This window comes from Salvia splendens, chromosome 19 (assembly GCF_004379255.2).
Source record: "Salvia splendens isolate huo1 chromosome 19, SspV2, whole genome shotgun sequence".
Lineage (NCBI taxonomy): Eukaryota > Viridiplantae > Streptophyta > Magnoliopsida > Lamiales > Lamiaceae > Salvia > Salvia splendens.
The window spans coordinates 25,641,675-25,668,049 of record NC_056050.1 but is presented as its reverse complement, the minus strand read 5'-3'; the positions used below and the strand labels follow the sequence as shown (position 1 = coordinate 25,668,049).

The 26,375-nt window shown below is 40.0% G+C and overlaps 1 protein-coding gene across 4 annotated transcripts; it reads right to left on the bottom strand.

Moving 5' to 3' along the window:
- Positions 1 to 349: 349 nt before the first annotated feature.
- On the bottom strand, positions 350 to 8,819 carry LOC121779621 (LEAF RUST 10 DISEASE-RESISTANCE LOCUS RECEPTOR-LIKE PROTEIN KINASE-like 1.1). Of its 4 annotated transcripts, none has more exons than XM_042176972.1 (4): positions 8,115 to 8,819; positions 1,997 to 2,029; positions 1,657 to 1,902; positions 350 to 1,523 (listed from the first exon to the last, which is right to left on the bottom strand). In XM_042176972.1, the coding sequence occupies exons 1-4, from the start codon at positions 8,791 to 8,793 to the stop codon at positions 568 to 570; spliced, it is 1,914 nt and encodes a 637-aa protein (XP_042032906.1). In that variant the 5' UTR covers positions 8,794 to 8,819; the 3' UTR covers positions 350 to 567. The 4 variants fall into 4 exon arrangements, with proteins under 4 accessions (XP_042032906.1, XP_042032905.1, XP_042032904.1 ...); XM_042176971.1 differs by lacking the exon at positions 8,115 to 8,819 and adding an exon at positions 6,038 to 7,564; XM_042176970.1 differs by lacking the exon at positions 8,115 to 8,819 and adding an exon at positions 4,197 to 6,021.
- Between the last annotated feature and the right edge of the window lie 17,556 nt (positions 8,820 to 26,375).

Sequence of the window (26,375 nt, the reverse complement as noted above, 5' to 3'; positions counted from 1 at the left end):
CTTCGACCCTTTTTTTATAAATATAAATTATGCAAAATCTATTATCGTATGTTCCTATTTATTAAAAATAGAAACTTTGAAATGGTATGAATTTAAATATGTATAAAATTTTTAAAGTAAGATACAGAAAAAAAAAGTATTGGAATTAGTGTCAGTAAATTGTGAGATTCATTTCCAAAAAGGATAAGCCGCCGATAATTTAATTTGACTTAAATTTGTAATAAGTCCATATCCATTGGCTCGGGCGCTCGGCTATCCCATTGCCGGAGTCATGGATGGACTTACATTTCCGACATATACATCAATAACATATGCTAGTAGCAAAAAATAATCACATCGCCACCACCAATTGCAAAGGAAATACTACTAGCTAGCTCTCTTTCATTATATGCACATTCCCGCTGCCAATTGCTCAAAAATAGACAAGAAAAATACACATAGAATAAAGGAAGAATATATAAACCATTCTTACTCACTCACTCACACAAACAAACACACATACACCATCTCATCTCTACCAGAAGTGTGATTCTTGATGTTGTAAGTCCACACCAACAACATCAAGAATCACCCAACCGAACTCGCCGTCGTCGAGGTGCTACTAATCCACGTGTCCGTCACCGCCGTCGGCGACGACCGATAAATCCTACTCTTCAACAGCACCACCTCATCCGTCTCCGGCGACGGCGGTATCTTCCCGCCCAAATTCCCCTTCGTCCCCTCGAAATCGCCGTCCCCTCCGCTCTCTATGTCGTGGAGGAACGCCACCACCTCCACCATCGTCGGCCTCATGTCCTTATCCAGCTGCAGGCACCGGAACGCCAGCTCCGCCACCGTCGTCGTCATCCTTGTCACCTCCGCGTCGGAGTTGTACCCGGTCGCCGGGTCGATCAGCTCGTCGAACGCGCATTTCTGGATCTTGCTCACGGCAAGGTTGGCCAGGTTGATCTCGTGCTTATGCCGGCTTATGTCGACAGCCGGCATGGACGAGATCAGCTCGATCAGCACGACTCCGAAGCTGTACACGTCGCTCTTGTCCGTGAGCTGGTAGCACTGGTGGTACTCCGGGTCCACGTAACCCGGGGTGCCCTGGGGCGCCGTGGAGATGTGCGTCACGTCGGTCGGGAAGAGGCGCGAGAGGCCGAAATCCGCGACCTTAACGGAGAAGTTCACGTCGAGCAGGATGTTGTTCGTCTTGACGTCGCGGTGGATGATGTCCGACTTGTGTAGGTAGGCGAGCGCGGTGGCCGTCTCCCTCGCAATGGTCATCCGCATCGGCCACGTGAGGGGCGCCGATGCCGCGCGCTTGCCGTGGAGGTGGTCCGCCACGGTGCCGTTGGGGATGTACTCGTACACGAGGAGGAGCTCGCGGCTGCGCCGCGAGGTGCATCCATAGAGCGAGACAAGGTTCGGGTGGCGGAGGCTCGTGAGGATCTTGATCTCGTTCAAGAACTGCTCCACTCGTCGGTAGTTGTGCTCGTAGAGTCGCTTGATCGCGACTTCTCGGCCGTCTTGGAGCTTGCCTGGTTAAATTTGACCAAAAGCTAACGCACTTAATATGTAGGATAAATAATTTTTTTGGAGCAAATGTTCGGGACTAAATTTGGACTTTTAGTCTAATTAATAACCCTTTTTTGAGATGAGTTGTGTGGTTACCGTAGTAGACGGTGCCGAAGCCTCCGTCACCGAGCTCTTTTGAAGGGTCGAAATTGCCAGTGGCCTCGACGAGCTCGTTGTACGAGAAGATGGGAATGCCGAAGTTGAAGCTTCCGTCTTCTATATCCGATTTCGAGGAGGGATCATAAGATAGGTTTCTTGAAAGAAGGTAGGATCCGACCTTCTTTTTCTTTCGCAGCCAAATATATAAGGCGCAGGCAAGCAACAGAGCAGATCCAGGTATCACTGATTATCATAAATCAAGAACAAATCAAGTTACATAAATTACCGAATTTGTATGCTTTTAATCAATGTGCGGAGAAAGAGAGAGTTAGCTTACATGTAGCTAATAATATCTTCCTTGACTTATTTTCTGCAACAGAATTTAAACAAAGAAATCACCATTTCTGGTAGTTAGATTAATGCCAAAAAATTTGATGCAAACAACACAACAAGGCATGGATTTAGAAATGTAGAGAACACAGAGACAGTCAATTTATTCGGGTTAGAGCCGAAAATTTCCAGACACAGAACAAACGATACCTCGTTTGCAGTAGAATGTGTTATTGTTGGCAGTGAGACACTGCCCTCCTACATTGCAACAACTAACACATTCATCAGAAACCTCCCATTCTAGAGTAAAATCAGCAGATATCACACTGAACAAATCATTCGAGTTTCGATTAGACCTCATAGGCAGCTGTACTAACCAACATCCTTCAGGAGGTTCAATTTGCTCGGAAAGAGCACCATCGGATGATGGGATTTTATAGTACACGGTGTAGAGACACTCTATCTTGCTATAGTTTTCGAAGTAATCATCAAATTTAGACATATTAGTAGGTTCAGTTTTGCAGGGGAACAAGGTGAGATTAGGACAGAATGACACTGAAATTGATGGAGATCGAAGCAAGGACTGATTCATGAAAGAAAAGCAGCTTTTGTTAAGCAATTGATATTCAAGCTGAGGATCATGAATCAAGATTTTGTTTGGTGAATTGTACTCTATAATAGAGTAACCAAGATTTTCACCACCTAAATGGATACTTGATCATCCGAATCACAGCCATCAACGGCGATCAATCCGCAATCGGGATCATCAGCTCTTGTTAATGGGAAGTTGAGAGTGTGATCTCCACACTTTAAGGAATCTGGGCATTTTGAATCAGCCGATTTGAAGAGATGAAGATGTAAAGGGAAGAAGAAAAAGAGCAAGAGAGTGGTGGTATCCATGTAAGAGAAAATGAATGTTTTGTCAGAGAAATGTGTTTTGATCTACTTTTGTTAGTTTTTAGTTGTGACAATTCAATTGTTCTAATCAAACACGTTAATGGACTTTGGAAAATAAATTTCGTAGGAAAGATGTTTATTTTCTTTTTATTTTTTCTAACAAAAAAGTTAGTTAATCTGTGGTGGTTGAAGGTTGAATCAGTCTTGGCAAGAAGATTCCTAATTGGTCAGCAATCATTGTCGCCAAACGGCGCCGTTTTGTCCTGTCCTTTTTCACCCTTTCAAGATTATACATAATCTTTCTTCAAAAAAAAAGATTATACATAATCTTGTATTTTTGCGTAATCAATTTCTAGTGAACAACCAACTAAATACAAGTAATATAAGTCTACCAAGAAAAAAAATCTTAAATTTAATCGAATTGGTCAAGCAAAAAATCCCATTCTACAATCTATACTCTTATACTACACAAATTTCTTATCTTGATTGACTCTTCCTACAATTCTCCAAATTTAAATAATCAACGAATGAATTCACCTAATTGTACCTTTTTTTACGGATGAATTGATTCATGCTGTTATGAAGGCACTGCCCTCCTTGATGGAAACAGTTAAAACAAGCTTCGGAAACATTCCACTCTATAAAAAACTCAGCAGTCAATATATCAAACAATTGGTGGGCATCTCCTTTACTAGAATCTATAGGCAATTCGCAGGAATACTTCTCTCGTTTGCTGCAGAATCATCATCTGTTGTCGGTATATGGAAATTTGAGGGGGAAATGATCTCCACACTGGAAGGATTCTGGGCATTTGGAAGCTACTAAATTTGGTAGAAGAAGAAGATTATAGAAGAATCAGAAGAGGAATGAGAGTAAAGAGGGCATGATTTCAATTTCCGTCTAGTAGATGAGAAGGGGTGTAAGATAAAGTAGAATTTGTGGCTTGTTTAATTGACTCGTGTTTACTGTTCCAGTTCATCAAGTCGTTGATACTACTGAGATACACGGAACAGTTGACTAGGAATGGGAAGACTTAAGGTTAAACTTGTCCCAAATTCATCATTGGTTTATTGATTAACTAAAGATGTTTTTGAAGTGGTCTAATCAAGAGAGAGTCTCGTAATCTACATATAGTTTTTAATAGAATGCAAGTAGATGATACCATTAGTACTACCAATTCATTGTGTAAAGCAGCAGCTGCTGTGTGTACTGGCCAAACAGTAGAGTGGTTAATGCCTAAGGCTATTGAAGTTCGAGTCTAATATGGCGTGGTCTTTCAGTCTAATATTGCAATTAGCAAAAGAAAGTACCTTTTTTGCGGCAGTAGAACTGCTGCTGGTTGTCACTATAACACTGTCCTCCTCCATGGTGGCATTCGTAACAATCTTGATGAACACTCCACTCTAGAGTGAAATCAGCAGTTAGGAGATGTAATGGATCAGCTGAGATGTTGCCGGACTTGTAAGGTAGTCGACTGAATACACAATCTGGAGGAGTAGGCAGAGCACGATCCTGATGAGCTGGGGGAGGTTTGTAGTAGATAGTAGCGGTTTGACAGCGTGACCTGCGATAACTTTGGAAATAATCTTGGATTTTCGGTCGGGCAGTTTGATTGTAGCATGTGAAGAAGGTGATGTTAGGAGAGAATGTAAATGAAACGAAAGGAGACTCGAGCAGATGCGGATGAATGAAAGTATAACACTTGGATGAGTCCAGTGATTCTTGAATCTCTCTGTCGTGAATTAGGAATGCATTTGTGGATGTCTTTCGTAGAATTTGATATGGAGCTCGTGTGCGTAATGTTGGAGTTCCCTCTGCAGAATCACAGCCATCAACTAGATACAATCCGCAGTGGGGATCATTACTAACGGTGAAGGGAAATTGAAGAGTAAAGTTTCCACAGGGGTAGGATTTGGGGCATTTGGAATGAGCTTTGAGTAGAAGAAGAAGAAGAAGATGGCATAGCAGCAGCATTACATACTTGCCAAGAGCCATCCTCTCTCTCTCTCTACTTGTGAAGTCTTGTGTTGGATGAGTTGTGTTAAATACTGATATGTTGAAACATGACTCCATCAAGTCGTTGGCTCCATTCATCACGCTGATAGACTTGGTCTTCCTTCTAACTTCTAACATAGATATTCTTCTAACTAAGTTCCCTCTTTCACACTTCATTTGACTAGCATTTACCTACACTCCACCATTCCTCTCTTGTCCCATCCGAACCCCGTCCAACCCCAAGACCGGCCTAATCGGTAATGTGAACAAGCAGAGGGAACGAGAACCAGAACGAGCACCATCAACATCTTTTACACCCGGTATGTTCCACATAATACGAATTCAATTATCTAGCCAGTTCATAGCTCTATTTGAGGCCACCTATTTTTTTCTGATCTGATAGCAACTTCTGTTGAAAATGTGAGCACAAAGGCCAACTCTTTCAACATCAAAGAAAAGATGAGAGGAAAGAATATCTATTTTAGGCTAAACAAAAACAGAGTCTCATACTTTTACGGCTACGAAATTCAGTCTGTAAGCACTAAGCAGCAAGGTCTAGATATATCACGGATATTATCTTAATTTTTCATTAATTGCAGCCTAATCAAAGGCAAATTTCATGAAGAACAACTGGCTGATTCTCTCTCTCTCTCATAATTGGCAGATAAAATAGGTACGATTATGAGGTGTGACTCACGGAATAGCGAGATACAGCGAGGAGTTGCAGCTAACTAACTAGACCGGCCGCGGAAGCTTCTAGAAGGATGTCCTGTTTCTTCACTACGGGTAGGCAGAAGTGTGTTTCTCAGTAATATATGCGTGTACATCACAAGAAACTACTTTCAGTAGAAAGTCTTTGCTCAATGACTTCTTCAGAGGAAGGAGTTCATTAGTAAAGGTTTCAGTAGCAACGATTGCTACTGAAACTTAGCGAAGAGAGTGTGATAGCAGGCAGTAGCTCGTGCGATAAGCTATAGATAGATAACATATTACTTTTAGCATTAGTTAGTATGATGTTTAACTAGTACTCTCGCTCTTTATTCTTAGTGAAACACGAGCATCTCTCGTGTGGATGCAGATCTTACGACGTAAACTATTGTGTCTTCAGTTTTTCGCGGTGTGTGATTGATTCTGAGATTGAGGCATAACAAAATACCTGTTTTTTCGCAGTAGAACTGGTTCCGGTTGTCTGCAAGACACTGGCCCCCTCCCCGGTAGCATCTATCACAATCTTCCGACACACTCCACTCCAAAGTGAAACTAGACGTCAACATCTCTGACAGTTGAGTCGAGTTCTCATCAGACTTCACAGGCAACTGAGTCAAGGAACATTCACGAGGAATCGCCCCGTTATGACTCTCAGTTGCCGGAATTTTATAGTACAGAGTGGAGGCATCACACTCTTCCCTCCTATAGCTTTCGAAATACTCCTGTATTTCCTCGTTGCTACTCTTATTGAAGCACGCGAAAAACGTGATGTTGGGGGAGAATGTGAACGAAACCGAGGGAGATTGAGGCAGAGACACGTTCATGTAAGAGAAGCATCTTGGTGATTCCAATAATGTCTGAAGCAAGAAATCAAGGATAATGAATTCGTTTTTTGATGGCTGGTTTAGGATGTATTTGGCTGAGGTTGAAGCTCCTATCTGTAACCGTGGATGCTCTTCTTGAGTGGTTGAATCGCAGCCGCCAACGGCGAACAATCCGCACCCAGGATCACGGATATCGGTGAACGGAAACCGGAGGGTGAAATTTCTACAAGAGTAGGATTCTTTGCATTTGGAATGAGATTGAGGTAGAAGACGAAGAAGGCACAATAACAAGATTAGCACATCTTTGCTAACAACTACCATTCTCTCTCTTGATTGATTGATTGATTGTTTGATTAAAAGTGGTTTAAGTTTAATCAAGTTCTGTTAAATAAAGGTATCATTGATTAATCAAGTCATTGACTCCATCCGTCAAGGTAATTGACTTGGTGATTGTTTTTTACCTAGAAACTACATGAAGAAAATACCCTAGCTAATTATAATATTCGACATTTTAACTTCTAGTATGAATGTATGATTAACACTTTGAATTGGTCTATTAAGACTAGTATTTTCTAGTCTTGATTCAAACATTAGTTTATGTACAAAGTTGCCTTTTCTCTCTTATAGTTATTGGCGATAGCAACTTGGTTGAAAATTTGTTTAGGTCGGCCGCACTCTTTCCACATAAAATACAAAACCATAAGATATGCATGGAATTGATGTGACCAAAATTTTCAATTTAGTAATTGAAAATAGTGCACTATACTCGCTGACATAATTAGTAGTACTATTTTATTTAAATATTATTATTAAAATAAAGCAATAAAATAATTTTAACCCACATTTGCAAAAATTACAAATGGATGTAGTACTTAATTTTGTTATTGACTTAATAGTCGCACGTCACAACTATCAGCCAACTTAAGACCAATTTTGACGATTTCACATTATTTAAAAAATCATTTTCAAGGTTTTTAGGTATATATTTGATTTCATAGCGGTTTCGATTCCGTATGGAGTGGAACCATAAGAGCACCTACAGTGGTGCGGATGTCCCGGCGGGTATCCCAAAAACACCTTCTGTCACGTCATAAGGACTTTCCACTGCATTGCCACGTCATAAGGACATCCCACTGCACAGTGGCGGACATCCCCAAGGACATCCCAACGGACTTCCCACAATAATAAAAAAAAAAATAAAATAATCGGGACGTCCGTGGAGTCAACGCAATGGCGGACGTCCACAAAGACGTCACGACGGACGTCCCGGGAACGCCGCGGAACTCCGGTGCCCGCAGCGGACGTCCGTATCCGCGTCACCGCTGCACAATGGCGGACGTCACGAGCGGAACTCCGGCACGCCGGCCGGACGTCCGCCGGGACTGGCACAATTGTGGATGCTCTAACCGAACCAACAAGGCCACAACTTTATTTGCGGTTCTAGATTTGAACCGGAAATCGGCAAAATAATTCCCCGCTTATCTGGTTATAGTTCCAAACCGAATCGCTAATCTGGTTCCGGGCTTACCTGCGGTCCAGTCAGCCTAAAGCTGGAATTTGTGACTTTGCAAAATAAAATGGACACCGGTCCGGAACTATAATCATTTATTTAATTAGACTAAAGTGAAGATTAGTCTAACAATAACTAGTAGGAGTATAAAATAATCTTCTTATATCTAAACAATCAAGATGAAACATTACCTCGTTTGCAGTAAAACCGATTGCTTTCGTTAGTGAGACACTGCCCTCCTCGCTTATAACATTCATAACAATCTTCAGACAAATTCCACTCTAGAGTGAAATTCGGACTAAACAAATCAAACACCTCACCAGAAAATCCTTGCCCAGACCTAATCGGCATTTGATTCATTGTACATCCCGATCCTGGTAGAACATCATCACTTACTACAGTCGCTTCTCGCTTGTAATAAATCTCTAATATATCGCAGCTTTTATTCTCGTAGTGCTTGAAGTAATCTACAACTGTTGGACTCGGATTGAAGCAGTTGAAGGTGGTGAGATTAGGAGAGTAGGAAAACGAGACCAAAGGAGATTTTGGTAGCGTTACGTTTGAGAAGGAGTTGCAGCTTCTCCAGTTGAAGTAGTTTGCTAGAACGGAATCGTGGATCAGAAATTTGTTGTCTGAAACTTTCCCAAGCAGATCCATAGGAAATTCTCGCAGGTAGATTAACGGATTTTTGTGAGGGAGGCTGCAATTGACTGGGAATAATCCGCATTTGGAGTGATTTATATCGGTGAAGGGGAATTCGAGGGTGAAATTTCTGCAGATGTAGGATTTTTGGCATTTTGAATCAGCTTTGATCAGAAAGAGGAGTCGGAGGAGGAGGAAGATGATGTGGTTTTTTATTGGAGGAGCCATTTTTTTAAAAACGAATTATGTTTGGCTCCTTATTTTATAATTGGTGCCTTATTTGTGTAATAAATGTGCTTGACTTTGTCTAACACGCTGTTTGACTGGAGTTGGAAATTTGTGATGGAAATGGAATACAGAGACTAAACTTTATGCCAATTGTGGGCATTGCTTTCATGGTATTTTAATTGAGTTGGAAAAAAATGAAAGTATTATCCAGTCTAGTCAGCGTCATATTCTTAATTTATAAGTAAGTTATATATAAATAAAATATTTTCCTCATCAACAAAAAATAGTCTCATGGAAGAGCAAATTTTAGTGAGCAATAAAGAAGTAAAAAAAAGAGAAAGAATGAAAATAATAAAGAAGTAAAAAAAGAGAAAGAAATAAAATAGATAAGTGGAAGAGAAAAAATGGCAAAAAAAAAGTTTCTATATAATGAAAATAAGACTGATTTGAACATTCTTTTCAATTTATGATAGTCAAAATAAAATAGGAAAAGTACGTAATTGACTCGCCTATTGCACGGAATTGTCGGATAGTATATAGATGGGTTGGAAAAGACTGGTCTGGGACAGTTTGGTTGGGCTGGGCTAGAATTGTATATTTGGGCCTCAGAATTTCAGAGGCCTGTCTGGAAAAGAACATACATTTGGGCTAATTTCGTTGGGCAATGCGTTTCAGGCCCAATATATTTCCAGAGTTGGCTTAATTCGACCTAAGGTCTAAACTCTAATGAGAACTAATAAGAAATTAACTTAAATACATAATGACTTTTTGTATTACCATTTGAGTTTGGGATGGTCGATAGACCTTCGTAAGGGTTTAATTTATCACACCATCATGTATCAGATACGCTTCCTAGGAATGTCTTGTTCAAAGCCGACCGCTAACTAAAATAGGACCAAATCGGCAATTTCGATTTTGGAAATGAAATTGTGTCTCATGGCTAAACCGGCATATCGGTTTTACTGGTTGAGTTCCAAATCTAGAATTTGGAATTCTACCCGCCAGTTTTGCCCCAAAATTCAAAAAAAATGAAAAAAAACATTGAAACCTCGTTTTCAATAGGAAAACGGTAAAACCCCAACGAAAATTTGCCCAAAGCCAACGGTTCTGAAGCGAAACCACTATTATCTTTGTTGGTCGGGTACTATTCCAACTTTTGTGGAATTGAAACCATTTGGCATTATCCCTAACCTAACTCTCGTAAAATCTAACAACATACACCCCACGTTCCATAGTAGTGGAGACATTTCTTTTCGGCACGGAGATTAAGGAAAATTATGTTAAGTGGGTTAAGTAAAGGAAGAATAAAGTAGGAAAGAAAAAAGGTAAAGAGATAAAAAGAGAATAAAGTAAGAGAAAGTAAACTAAGTGAAAAGAAATATGTTGACTTTTACTAAAAATGAAATGACTCTACTACTATGAAACGTACTAAAATGTCAAAATGACTCTACTATTATGGAAAGGAGGAAGTATGATACTAGATACTAATTTCATCCAAGCAATTTAAACACGTGAAAGAAAAACACAAGATATCGGCTTTATCAAATATTAGCGTGTTGGTAAGACAAACAAAAAAGCTCTTAATATTTAACACAAATGACAAAAAATTAGCAAATTATAGTTACCTTCTTCGTTGCACTTGAATTTATTCGAATTGTGACTAACACACTGCCCTCCTCGACCATAGCAATCATAGCATTCTTGAGAAACATTCCACTTCAAAGTAAACTCAACACTCAACTCATCAAATAGCTCACGAGTGACATGGTTCGATTTCGTCGGTAACTGAACCATTGAACACGTGGTAGGAAGACTACTATTGGCTGAAACATACTGTCGTGGGGTTCTATAATAGACTGTTGGCGAGCATGGTGGTGGTGGTTATGGAAATCATCTTGGACATTTAGATCAATAGTTGCATTCCAGCATGTGAAAAACGTGATATTAGGGGAAAAAGTGAACGAACAAAGGGAGATTGAGGTAGGGATAGATTTTTGAAAAAGTAACAACTCTTGTTATTCAAGCTCATTTGGCGAAAAACGTCAAAAATCGTGAACTCATTCGTCGATATATTGTTCCCCACAAAGTTGTATCCTCCTCGCATGCGCTTGGACTGTTCAGAGTTTAGGTGAAGGCGGGGCGGGGTGATCCAGAATTGCAGTCGTCAACGACAAATTGCCCGCACTTGCTATTTGTGGTCAAAGGGGAATTTCAAGGTGCCTAGATTCTCTCATGACAAAGATTTTGGACATTTGGAATCAATTTTAGGGTACAGGAGATTGCATGAAAGTAAGAAAATCAAAATCTTGGTTTTGGCCATGACTCAATTAATTACACTGGCTACGAAGCTTGTTATATAATGGAACTGAGAAAGTGAGAGAATAGACCATTTTGTACTCTAAATTGACTTGGAATTTATTGTACTACTCCATATTGAAAGACCATAGTAAACTATAGTATTAGCTGAAGTAATTTTGATTTTTTTTTTTGGTAATGAGAAATACTCCTATATTGCTCTCACAAAATTAAAAATATATAAATAAATGGTGTGAATTGTGAGACTGACTCAGTCAACTTTTGTGGCGCGGAGAATTAACTGAATCTTAAGGGCATCCGCAATGGGGCGGATGATAGGTCGCCAGATGCCTCGGGCGCGACATCTCGTCCGCGCCCTATAGATCGTCCGCGGACGATAGGGCATCGTACGCGCTATCGTCCGCCCACTGTGGGCGACGCAGACGATGCAACGCGTTTTCATTTTTTTTTTCGAATTTTTGTCTATTTAAATCTCGTTTCTCATTCTATTTTTCATACGAACATTTCTCTCATCTCTCACTTTCTATAAGAATATTTCGATCATCTCTCACAAATAAAAATGAACCACAACGACGACTGGAGTACCTTGGAGGGCGTTAGTCGGACCTTGACTTAAACCTTATTCGATGCCGTTAATGACGCAATGGAGGATTGCTTAGCCGACATGCAGCGCGAGGAGGAGGCGGCAGCGGCGGCGGAGCAGATCCACTGGCCTATTCGACGTCGGACATTTGTCCGCCGCGACCACGCCGTAGCTCACGAACGTCTATTTGCAGACTATTTTGCCGATGAACCACGGTGGGGCCCGACTGTTTTTCACCGCCGGTTTAGAATGCATCGTTATCTTTTTCTCAGAATTGTCCAGACGTTGGAGTCATGTGATGAATACTTCCAGTATCGGGAAGATGGCATCGGTTGACCCGGACTTACGCCGTTGCAGAAGTGCACGGTTGCACTCCGGCAGTTGGCCTATGGCACCACGGCAGACATGTTCGACGAGTTCCTTCACGTCGGGAAGACAACTGGCCGCGAGTGCCTGAAAAGATTTTGTAGGGGAGTTGTGGAGGCTTACAGCGACACATATTTGCGAAAGCCGACTGCTGTGGATTGTCAGGGCCTGATGAAGATGCACGAGACGGCACACAGCTTTCCTGGGATGCTAGGGAGCATCAACTGTACGCACTGGGAGTGGAAGAATTGTCCGACGGCGTGGAGAGGCCAATTTACAAGTGGATACAAAGGCAGCCACCCGACGATGATCCTCGAAGCCGTCGCTGACCATCGGCTCTGGATCTGGCATGCTTACTTCGGTGTAGCGGGGTCGAACAACGACATCAACGTCCTAAACTCATCCATCCTCTTCACCGAGCAATGCAATGGCAACGGCCCGGCCATCGAGTTTACTGCCAACAGGCGCCAATATCACATGGAGTACTACTTGGCCGATGGCATATACCCAAGGTGACCTGTTTTTCTGAAGACAATCAGCAGCCCAATGGGTGAGAAGAGAGTTTTATTTGCGCAAAAGCAGGAGGCGGCGCGGAAGGATGTGGAGCGGGCATTTGGTGTGCTCCAATCACGGTGGGCAATAGTGAAAGGGCTGGCGCGTCTCTAGTTCAAGGAAGTCATCGCTGATGTCATGTATGTGTGCATAATCTTGCACAACATGATAGTCGAACACGAAGGTGGAAGCGTCACCGATTGGGCTGATGATGAAGGTGGATCTAGCTCCAGCATGGCGACCGCACCCCATGCTCGAGGATTACCGACGGGCTTCAATGAGGCTCTATCTAGACATGCCTCAATGCGCAATCAACAAGACCATGCTCAGCTCATGAACGACAGGATTGAAGAAGTTTGGGACCCTAACCGCCGTCGTTGAGAATGCGTATTTTTTTAATTCGTATTGTAATGTATTAATTTTAAATGAAATGAAGGTTTTTTTCCAATTTTTGTAGTTATTTAAATATTCAAATAAAGAAAATGCTTAGGGCGGCTTATAGGGCGCCCCACTACAGGTAGAAAGGTAGGAAGATAAAATGATGATGTGGCAGTGCATAGGCGCCTTATAGGGCGCCAATTGCTAATGCCCTAAGCAATCAGAATATAGGGCGCCACATTGCTAATAGGCTAAGCAATCAGAATTCATAACCAGCTCCTACTGGACTTTTATCTCTAAAATTTTTCTACTAGAAATCTGGAACTATATTTTCCCCAATTCCATCATCATTAGGAAGTAATTCCTTTAAAAACGTCTCTTTAATTTGACACAGTCGCAATCCATATTTTGTCAACTACGTTGATATGATTTGTAATGGGACCATGAATAGTAGTATAACCTTGATTTGATTATTGGTTTGACTATAGTAATATTAAGAGTCCAGTTTAGCTCGTCTTAAATTTAATGTAACACGTGAATAATATTAATCTAGCAATCAAAATGACTTTGACGGGGACTATTGTAATTTGGGCTAATCAAAATTATTCAACCCGACCCAATGGGCTACCCTAATTGCAAGCCCCCCGACATGCATGAAAGTGTTTTCCTGCCCGATCTAGGCCCTTCTACATAGGATTGTAACCTGTTTTCTAGCTACTAGACCTTACGTCCTTACCCTTTGGTTCGAAACGTTACATAATATAACTAAAAACACAAGCGAAAACAAAGGTGATTGTAAAGTTTGGAGAATCAAAATACATAGAAAAACTATTGAGGAAAAATGAAGAAACTATCATGGTAGATTGAAGAAACCGTCAGACTAAGAGAGAGGAGAAAAGAGGAAAATATCTTTATTGACTACATTGTGAAAGTGTTAACTACTAAATACAATACATTGTCTTATATATAGGATGAGAATAAATGCTAAACTAAATCCTAATTACATTTTATTTTCCAATTCTAATAGCAATTAATGCCAAAACCACTATCGCGGTGACTCAAAATTTAGTTTTTTTTCCTTTTCAAATTCACATTTACTTCGTAATGACTCAAAATTATGATCTATCGGATGGAAGAGAAACGTCCTATCAACTAGGGGTGTCGAAACGGGTACCCGCGGGTACCCGCACCCGATTTTGGCGCAAAAGTTAGTCCCATACCCGTCCCGCAGTTAGCCGGGTATTACCCGATACCCAAGTCGGGTATCCCGCACCCGACACTGCGGGTACCCGACCCGAAACATTTTTTTTTTGGAAATCTTCTTTTTTTTTAAAATATTATTTGTATATTTTAGATGCTTTTTTAAAAATACTACTTGATGAATGTAATAGTCTCACTTGAAACTTTTTATTATTATTTAATTTTGTTGAGAATTGAAATCAAGCCATGTAATCTTTGAAATATCTGCTTTAAATAATCATATGAGCTGCATAAATACCACCTGTAAAGTAAATATGTAATCCAAATTCAATTACAATGCCAAAAAATCCAAACTCCAAATTACCATTCAAAAATCTAAATATGAAGAGCAAGTATTAAAATAAAAAATTATAAATTATAAAATATCAATATATATATCGGGTATTTTCGGGACTATCGGGAATACCCGGTCGGGTATCGGGATACCCGATACCCCGAAAACCCAAAATTATTATACCCGACCCGCCCCGTTTCCCGATTCCGTCGGATAAAGGGTACCCGATACCCGGCGGGTAACAGGTCGGGTTCGGGATTACTCGTTACTCGCTACCCGTTTCGACACCCCTACTATCAACTAAGTTGCTTCACAGTCAAAATAATACAATCTAGTTCTCAGTGCACAATAATGTTCCATAGCTACTTCATCGTCATAATAATACTACAATCTAGTTCTCTATGCTAGGATGCATCAATTCTATACGGCGTATCGTAGAATGACAACTTTTCGAATGGTTTAGCAGCTACTAAACAACGAACATTATTGTTGCCTATGTTAAACATGCCCACGGTTCACGAACCGGCGGTTCCGGTTCGGAACCGCCGGTTCCGGTTCGGTCGTCTTCGGAACCGGAACCGAACCGTGAGGCTATTTCACGGTTCCGGTTCCGGTTCGAAAACCGGCGGTTCCGGTTCCGGTTCGGAACCGCCGGTTTTCCGGCGGTTTTGGCGGTTCCGGTTTTCGAACCGGCGGAACCGCCGGTTCATTTTTTTTTTTTTTTAAATTTGAAATTTGGCTTTATACAATAAATCGGAACAAGACAATGCATAATTCAAGCACAAATAAGACGAATAAGGAGAAAATGAAATAAATTTTATTGATTTTGAGTTGTAACGGACAACGATACATTACAATTTACAATATATAAGTATACAATACAACAACATACAACAATATAATATAATTTACAAGTGTCGTCGCCTCGTGGGACTCGGAAGGTAAATAAAAAAAACATGAAATGGGGTGGAAAAAGGAAAATTGAAAAGGGCTTGGGATCAACTTAAACTTTCAAAGTTAAACTTTTCAAATTTAAGTTGAGTTGCCTACGTATCCACAATTTTATTGAGGAATCAAAGCCCACGTAGTTCTCTTACCTTAGGATCAACCATTTTTTCTTGCAAAATGTTGCCCATTTTCTAAGCAAACACATATCAGCACGCCATATACACATTGCTGCATTTCTAATAGGGGCAATTTGATCTTCCAAAGCAATCAATGCATCTCGAACACATTGATTGCTTTGGAAGATCAAATTGCCCCTATTAGAAATGCAGCAATGTGTATATGGCGTGCTGATACGTGTTTGCTTAGAAAATGGGCAATATTTTGCAAGAAAAAATGGTTGATCCTAAGGTAAATTGTACTTGAATATCATTAAAATATATTCCCCATTTGATAAATATCTTATTGGTGAAAAAGTGGGTATCTTTGAGGCAGATGGTACTGGAACACAAATTTATATATGGAATCTGGATGATACTTCAAGATCATATATAAATTTGTGTTCTAGTACCATTTGCCCCAAAGATATCCACTTTTTCACCAATAAGATATATATCAAATGGGGAATATATTTTAATGATACATTACAATTACAAATAAAAAAACATGAAATGGGGGGGGGGGGAATTGAAAAGGGCTTGAGCTCAACTTAAACTTTCGAAGTTAAACTTTTCAAATTTAAGTTGAGGTGCCTACGTATCCACAATTTTATTGAGGAATCAAAGCCCACGTAGTTCTCTTACCTTGCTTACCTTTTTGGTCGGCTGTGCTCGCCGTTCACCGCCCCCCGTCGACTCATTGCTAATGTTGAGTGCTCTCGCTTCTGACCTCGTCATCGCCATCGGAAGAAAATTCTTCACCATCACTCTCTACACGGAAGTCGAAATCCGGCTCTTGTGCTCTCATGTCCGCCTTTGCCCAATCGTCAAGTAACATAGTGGCTTCCATGTTCTTGGCGGAGAGATTGCTCCTTCTGTCGTCTAGGACACAACCGCCGACACTAAAAGCTTGTTCAACGGCGACGGTGGAAGCGGGAACGGCGAATATCTCCTTAGCCATGATGGAGAGTATCGGAAACTCTTTGTCATGTGTTCCCCACCAATTAAGGACGTCAATTTGTTGAGTAGGAGGACCTGCATCTTGAAAAATAGAGCGCGATTCCAAATATATATCTAATTCACTAGTCGCTCTAGTCCTATTGGTTGTAGTACCGTATAGATCTTGCAATTGTGATACTACGTCGGGATCAATCATGATATTGGTAAAATCCCCTCCACCAAAATCAAATGTAGACGGACTAGGAGGAGCACGTACCTGGTGAGCGGTGTTATACCGCATTTCATATTCCGCGTAGAGAGAACGAAGTGCACTATCTAACCTTAGTTTGATTTCATCAACATCCGGAATACTTAGTTCGAAGCATTCTCCTCTTGTCAAGCCCATTTCGCGGAGTTGAGAAAAATCCAAAGCGTGCAAACAACCATAGTACATGTCTAAAATTTTATAAACACCATGCAACTTCCACTTTGGATCCAAGCATTTTGCAATCAAAAACACATTTGGAATACGTGAAAAATATTTTAACCATTTTTCAACCATGTAAAACAAAATAGCCTTCAACTCAATGAATTGAGTATTTTTCACACAAGTTTTAAAACCAATTGCCACATACATGCAATGCTCCAAAACGCGCACAGAAGTAGGATAATAAACTCCGGATAACTCAACAGTGGCATTTTTGAAAGCGCGGAATAATCGAAATAAATCCATGCTGTGGTCCCAACAAGCGGGTATCAAAATCAAATCAGAAGGAACATGAGGACAACTTCTAAAAAAATCACATAAATACTCAATGTGGTTCAAAGTCGACTCCAACATATCATATGTCGAGTTCCAACGAGTTGAAACATTCAAACGAAAGTTGGTGTACCTGCATTGCTTACCATGACAATATCTCTTCCAAGCTCTACCAATAGGAGCTTTATTATGAATCAACTTCACAGCAGTTCTAATAGGATCAACATACTTTTGCCACAAATCGATCGCATCTTGAACACACAAATTCAAAATATGGGCAATACATCGCACATGAAAATATTTACCATCAATAACAGGAGAACATGCACTGATTAGTTCATCTATGCTAGCAGTGTTAGCGCTAGCATTGTCAAAACCAATAGAAAAAATTTTATTGATCAATTGAAATTCATTCAAAACTTGAATGATCAATTGAGCAATTGCTTGTGCAGTGTGTGGTGCGGGAAATTCTCGAAATGCAATCAAACGTTTGTTTAAAGTCCAATTGTGATCAACGAAATGCACAGTGATGCCCATATACGAATTTTTACAAAAACAATCAGTCCACACATCAGAACAAATAGAAACTTTATGCCCTAAGTTAATAATAAACGTACCTAATTGCGCCTTCTTTTCCATGCATTGTCGAACAACGGCCCGAGTCATTGAAGTTCGACTCAATTTTTTTGTAGCGGCATTATAAACTTGCCGCATACTCGACTCAAAAGCATCGTTATCAAAAGCATTGAATGGAAGATGTTTCATAACGGCAAATCTAGACATCACATTAAGAGCATTTTTGTGATCATATTTCAAAAGAGTATTGCTACACGTACCTGATGTTTGGGATGAACCCGTCCCACTACCGGTCCCGACTCCATGTTGAAAGTTGAGTTGAGTTTGGGTTGGAGCGATACCAAACTCGACCGGATGCGCTTTCTCCATGTGACGGGTAAATGTACCGTATCCTCCACCCCTTCGGAATGTGTATACGTTTTCGCAATAGTTGCAATACACATTATAAGTGTTAGGATCGTTACTATCTTGTACCTTCTTGAAGTGTTTCACCATGATGTTGGAGGTTAAAGACCTGTCAGCTGGTCTAGGAGGTTGAGGAGGACGAGGTTGTCCACGACCACGCCGACTCCTTGGTGGTGGTGGGGGTGGCATTTCTTGAACCTCTTCTACCTCCTCCCCCTCCTCCTCGTCGTCATCATCATCATCGTCTTCATCAACATTCACAGGGGTTGGACTTTGTTGGGAATAGGCACCGCGACCGGGAGCACCACTACCGGTACCAACATAAGCATCGCCTTGGTATTGAGAGCGAGAGAGAGCAATAGCAAGTGCCACATCTTGCTCTTCTCGAGCCTACAAAATAATATTTGTATTGTAAATACAAAATAAAATTATGAACAATAATGTAATGAAATTCAAAATTAATTAAATTAGTAGATAATAAATATTAACCTGCCACTCATCCATGTTCATTTGACAAATTTCATCAATAACGGATCTCCGAGATGGCCTCTTGGCCTTTCCCTTTCCCTTATCAACACGACCTTCTCGGGATGAAGACATATTGCTATGTAGAAGTAGAAATGTAGAAATATGGAATAATATTTTTTTTGTTTTAGCAATTGAGAAAGGAAGACAACTTATAGATAGAACTAAGGGAACAAGTATAAGTGTATAACAATGCGTAATAAGAGTAGCACTTGCGTAATTAAATGGAAGCACAATAGCACAAATGAGAAATTGGAGACAAAGAGAGAGAATTGAGAGATTGAAGAGAGAAACTCTTATTAACACAAGAGTGGGGTGAATGTAAATGAGGATAGAGGGGGGTATTTATAGATAAAAATGGGGGGAAAATGGAAGAATTTCGAATTTGAAATTTGAAAAAAAAAAAAAAAATTCAATTTTCGCAAAAACCGGCGGTTTTTGGCGGAAAACCGCCGGAACCGCCGGTTTTCCGGCCAAAACCGCCGGTTCCCGGGCCGGAACCGCCGGTTCAGTCAACGAAACCGTCTGCAAAAGCTGCGTCATGTCGCCTCGTTTCTCGCGGCGCATCCGGAAGCCCTGAACCGGCGGTTAACCGCCGGTTTTCACGGTTAACGGCCGGTTAACCGCCGGAACCGGCCGGTTTTTCAGCTGAAAAGCTGCCGCCGGTTCCCCCATCAAAATGCCTCGAAATTAGCGCCCGAACCGGTGGTTCGGCCGGTTAACCGCCGGTTCCGAACCGTCCGGAACCGCCGGTTCGGTCACGGTTCCGGTTCGAAATATCTTGAACCGGAACCGGACCGCAACCCGAATTCCGACGGTTCCGGTTCGGGAAAAAGTCCACGGTTCCGGTTCGGAACCGGAACCGGCGGTTCCGGTTCGGCGGTTAACCGCCGGAACCGGAACCGGTGGGCATGTTTAGCCTATGTTACCTAAACCAATCAAATCTAAACATCCAAGATTGATAAGATTAAATACCTAACTATAGCCCAAATTCAACTATATACCAACAAAAATTCATGCACAATATTAGTTAAGAAAATCGCACAGAAATCAATCAAAAAACTCCAGCACAAGAAAAGCATAAACAGAACTTACTAAAAACGGAAAGAAATCAAGAGAAAGTATCTCACCCGGTTTGCAGCTCCTCGAATGCGGCCGATCGGGGCAGAAACACCTAAAATGGAAAGAACTCTCATTGAAACCGCAGCGGCCGCCGCTCTCTCGGCAATCGCTACAATCACTCGCCGTCCAATTCATCACAAATCCCCTCCTCAAAACCGCCGCAACATCCACCACTTCATCCTCCCTCTCATCCCCACTCAACTCCGCACGTGCCACAACTCTTTCCTCGCACGTGCCGATCGCTCTCCCCCAATCCTCATTGCCAGCAAACATCGCCAAATCAATCTCGTCGCTTCTCTCTCTAGAAACATTGCAATTGACGATTCCATACCTCCGCAGCTCTTCGCTCACGTTTTTGCAGCCGAAAAACAAACCAAAATCCTCACCGCCGGAGTAATCGAATCTGCCGTCGGGGAGAGTCGCGTTTCCGATTAATCTCCGAGAGCAGCTTCCGATCGATGATGGTAGCAACGCTGCGGCGTTGAAGACGTGGAGAGATCGGTTTTCGTAGAAAATGTCTTCGATTATGTACTCGTTTTCCGAGAGACGGAGAAGCGGAAATCCGTTGGTGCTGCAATCGATCGCGAAGCCTGGGTAGCCGCAGTAGGATTGCTGCGATGGGAGGAAGAATGGGAAGCTAATGTTGGGGCCGCCGCCGCTGCAATTTTGCGGCGCGCAGGCTTCGTATCGGAAGTCTGCGCCGCGGCAGATTTTGGATAAGATGGTGATGAGGAGTGAGAGTGTGAAGAGAGAGAAAGTGTGGTGTGTTTTCATGACTAATTTCTTGGTGAAGAAGATGGAGGGACTGTATATAGGTGTTCAATTTTTTAAATTTTGTTTAATTGGGAAAAAGTGTGCGTCTACCTAAAATTTGGACTATTTAGGAATTTATTTAATTAAATGGATTGAATATTAGAAGGTGAAATATTATAGAGTTGCATGAAATTGACTAATCTAAGCTCTGACCTTTTTAGGCGACCGTTTTGAAGTATAATTTGGATAAATTTGTGTTTTTATCGTAAAAATATGATTTATATTCAGTAATTTTTTTTATATTTTGAAAAGAGTAAGTCTCTCATACACTCCAAACGTCGTGGGAACTAATCAAAATAAAATTATTGCCCGAAAATAAATCAAAATTAAGTGTTGCAAATGGTAAACACGGCATTATTAAAACATTGGTCACGCACAATGTGTTTATGCTTACATAAATTTTTGTCTTTCTTAAATATTGAATACAGCTTTTATTTTTCTTAAAATTTATGTCAAGTCAAAATAAGAAAATATTTCAATTAGAGTAATATACCTTATATTTTTAAATTGTAGTATTATATTTTGCATATTTAAATTGTAGTAATATTGTTTAATTAGGATTTGTGTCGAGTCAAACTGAGATACTTCGTCGGATGACACGACTAGTTATATAGGGGAATGTTTGAATGAGATTTGTGTGGCCAAAGTGAATGGGGAGAGATGGATGTCTAGTAGGTCCATAAAATAAGAATATTGTCCAGTTGTCTTCTATAATAAAGTTGGATTCGAATTTAGAATGATATTTGACTTTCAAATTTGTTTTTTTTGGGGAATTTTTTATTGTAATACATATAAATACAACACAAAAAATTTAGAATATAGTACACCTAGGACATAGTCATTGACTCCTTAATCCATCTATAGTCAATAGACATATTTTTATTTGGTAGGTAAAAAATTTAGTCTTTTTTTATTTTATTTACATGATATAACTATGTTTACAACTTCAAGTAATAATATTAAAATCACTTTTCCCTTTTCATAATTACTAATTTTAAATTAAAACTCATAATACTATTAGAACTATTAATAATAGATGAATGGAGTATTATTTTGAACTTTGACTACTCCTGTTTGGTTCCTTCTTTAATTTTAGGCTATCTTTTATTCCGTTTTCAATAAATTATCGGTTGCACGATTTCCATGTTAAAGTAAATTTAAATAATATTTCAAAAATAAACAATTTGTAGTATATGTATCTACTCCATGATGGAAGACTAGCCACATCTCCATATGCAAATTTAATCAACTAGGCTACGTTAATTTATGGGAAATATTTTATCCTAATGTTTCCAAATAAACTTTTGTGTGTTAGTTCACTTAAATTTTTTAAGGAGTTGGTGTTGTATATTTTATAGAATAATGAATTACTGTACCAATTTGACCACTCAAAGAATTAGAAATTAGTTATGTATGATAATCTATTTTCTTTGTGCAAAATCAATACTCCATCTTTTATTGATATAATGAGGTTAATTTTCCACTAGGGGGATGGAAAGCATGAAGACAATGAATAATTGCTGTTTTCTAGCCGTAACCATCGACCACTTACAATTAATATTGTAATTAATTAGTAATATAAATTATAAGTTTATAGTCACACAGTAATTAGTAATATAAATTATAAGTTTATAATCATTGTGTGAGACTATAAATAAGTATATACTCCCTCCGTCCGCGAATAGGAGTCCCGTTTTTCCATTTTAGTCCGTCCGCGAATAGGAGTCTCGGTTCACTTTTACCATAAATGGTAATAAAGTCTCACCTTCCACTGACTTATTCCACTCACATTTTATTTAAAACTAATATATACAAGTGGAACTTCTATTTCATTAACTTTTTTTCACCCACTTTTCTTAACCTTTCTTAAAACCCATGTCGCAAGAAATAGGACTTCTAATGACGGGAGTAATCCATAGTGATATTATACTCATTCGTGAATCATTATTTCAAATGAACACGTATCTACCACAAAAACAGATTAAATAGGAAAAATAATATTGGCAAATTAGAAAATAACAAAATGATATGCAAATACAAGACGTTTTTCCACTTGGTCTGTCTACATAATGGTGCAAGTCAATTTTGATCACACTTCTACTATTTTCAAGGGAGTAATAAATTATTAAAATATATAGCCTTTGATTTATGTATGTGAATTTTTTTATACATATTGAGTGGTATTTTGTGAAAAAATAATACATTAATTAAAAATATATTATCGGAGTATTTAAGTTGAGAATTAACTTGAATATGCACTTTGTTTCTTTTATTTTCTTTTTATTTCCCTTCATTCATAATGATAATTAATTTTTTGTTGAAAAACCTTTATCTGACTTTCTGAATTTTGATTTCCACAGCCTCTATAAATTTGGGCCTAAGTCAGTTTCAGACTTTAATTAGATTAGTGATGATGGCTTCCTATAGAGAGGACTTTGCTTTCTTAATTTAGAGCATCCACAATGGCGCCCGTACCGGTGGACGTCCGGCCTGCGTGTCAGAGTTTTCGCACGGGGCGTCCGTCATTGCGCAGCAGTGACGCAGATACGGACGTCCGCTGCGAACACCGGAGTTTCGCGGCGTTCCCGGGACGTCGGTCGCGACGTCCTTGCCGACGTCCGCCATTGCGTTGACCCCATGGACGTCCCGATTATTTTATATTTTTTTCAAAAATTTTATAAATACGGCTCGTTGAACTTCATTTCATTCGCATAACTTGTAATAACGAGTATCTCTCTCTCTACGTTTCTTTTATATATCCAGAATGGCTGGTAGTGGTAGTGGTAGTGGCTTTGTTGTGGGCGGTAGCGGTGCGGGTGGTAGTGGTGGGAGGTACGATGACATAATGAGGCGAATTCATGCACGTGTGCGGGAGGCAGCGGAGAGGGAGATACAGGCGGCCTTGGCGCCGGCTGTACCTCGACCCATCCATCGTCGATCTATAGTACCCCGGGACCACCTCGCTGCACATTGTTGGTTGTACGAGGATTACTTCGCTCCGGAGCCACGATTTGGGGAGAACATGTTCCGGCGACGTTTTAGGATGCACCGTCCGCTCTTTCTGCGTATCGTGGACGCTTTAGAACGTCGATGCGGGTATTTCAGGGTGCGGGAGGATGCGGTTGTTAAAACCCGGCTACACTCCGATTCAGAAGTGCACTGCCGCAATCAGGCGGCTGGCATACGGAGGCGCAACTGACATGTTCGATGAGTACCTCCACATCGGCGAGACGACTACCCGCGATTGCCTAAAGTATTTTTGTCAGGGCGTTAGGGAGATATTCGGGGATAGGTATCTTCGGAAGCCTACCCCCGAAGATTGTCAGGCTCTGCTGGATATGCACGGGACTCAGCACGGATTTCCTGGGATGCTAGCCAGCATAGATTGTATGCATTGGGAGTGGAAGAACTACCCCGCTGTCTGGAAAGGGGTGTACACTACGGGTTTCAAGGGCAAGAATCCCACGATGATCCTTGAAGCGGTAGCTGACTACCGGCTGTGGATTTGGCATGCCTATTTTGGAGTAGCCAGGTCGAACAACGACATCAACGTCCTCCAATTGTCGTCCCTTTTCAACGATCAGTGCATGGGCGTCGGTCTGGCCGTCAATTTCGTTGCCAACGGCAACCAGCACAACCTGGACTATTATTTGGCTGATGGGATATACCCTATGTGGCCCGTCTTTGTGAAGACGATCAGATGTCCAACAGAAGAAAAGAAGGTATATTTTGCGGGTCATCAGGAGGCAGCGCGCAAGGATGTGGAGCGGGCATTTGGTGTGCTCCAGGCTCGATGGGTGGCAGTGAAGGGTCCATCACGGTTGTGGTATGCTGACAACATCGCCGATATGATGTACGCATGTATTATCATGCATAACATGATTGTCGAAGATGAAGGTCCAGCACTGACGGATTGGGCCAATGCTGATGCTGATGCCGCGGGTCCAAGCCACGGCGTGGCCACCGGCAATGTACGTATGGGGATACGGATACCCCATGACGAGGTCGAGCGAGTCCGTGCATTTGCCGACATGCGCCAAAAATAAGCCCATATTCGACTCCAGAACGATATAATTAAAGAAGTATGGCAGCGAAGGGGTCGTCGTTGATGGAATTTGTATTTATTGAAGTGTACCTTTTTTAGTTTTTTTGTTGAAATGTACCTTTCTTTTTTTTATTTAATGAAATTTTTATTTCGTAATCGTGGCGAAATTTTAATTCCGTAAATTGTTTAATTTGGTGAATTTGTGAATTTTTATTATTGTGGGAAGTCCGTCGGGATGTCCTTGGGGATGTTCGTCACTGTACAGTGGGAAGTCCTTATGATGTGGCAGTGCAGTGGGAAGTCCTTATGACGTGGTAGGAGGTGTTTTTGGGATGTCCGCCGGGACATCCGCACCACTGTGGATGCTCTTATAATACCGAATTATTGAAAATATGTCTAAACCTTTTGAAATTTAGGGTTTGTATTATTATTCCAATGTTCTACTCATCTGCGTTTGTACATTTTTTTGTGGTCGATTTCTCAATATTAAATTGACACAAGATTACCCTATATTAAATTGACTGAATATTAATTTTGTCATATGAAGAAGACCAAATAACTCATGACTAATAACAAACCACATATTTGACGAAATATTATTATGAAAGATTGATTTACAAAGGAGTAGTATATAAAATACTATTATGCAATGAAAAAGAGTTCAAAGTAATGATTTTAAATGGGAAAATTGTGTTTAAATTTGCATGCTAAATGAACTATTTGCAAAGAAGTAAAGCCCAATAATTCTCACTGTATTAATGGGTTTAAATTTCAATTATTTCGTGAAAAAAGCCCAATAACATATTTTTCGTGCAATGCGATTTTAAATTAATACTTACATTTATCAAAATAAAAGAAAGCAGATTAATTACATTTTGCTTCAAACCTTAATCAGTGTGAGGAAACCCGATTTTTATTGTAACTAGTATTACACCCGTGCTATGCACAGCCCATTTCATTTTCTTCGCACTTATTAAAAAAAGATTTTGCTAAAAAGTACATGATAAATAAATCTAATGTATCTACTAATTATAAGTCATTATGAATTAGAACTGATTCATTTAAACTCATAAGCTAAATTATTCGAATAGATTATCCGTTCAAAGCCCACTCAATCCCATTTTAAGAAATAAACAAAGTATAAATTGTTTAACTTTAAATTTACGTCTAATGTTCTTTTTTCATGGATTTCTTTCTCTTCCCCTTTCCTTCCTCTTTTTCTTATTTTTGAAATAAAAAAATTATTAAAATTAAAAATTCTAAAATCCTAATCTTGTGTGTATTTTTTTTATCATTTAGTTATATTTTGGGTTAAAGATAAAAAACAAATAAATTATTATATAATTAAATCAACTTATAGTACTACAATTATGAAAATCATTTTGATTTTATATAATTTATAATTTATATATATTAGTTCTAACTAATTCCGTGTTTGTTTTATTATGAAACAATTCAAAATATAGAGATGATATCAGTTTCTTATTCAATCATCAACATTTTTAATTAAATTAATCTACGAATTTATGTTGAATACATTATATTACGGTGAAGATTGTAGAATG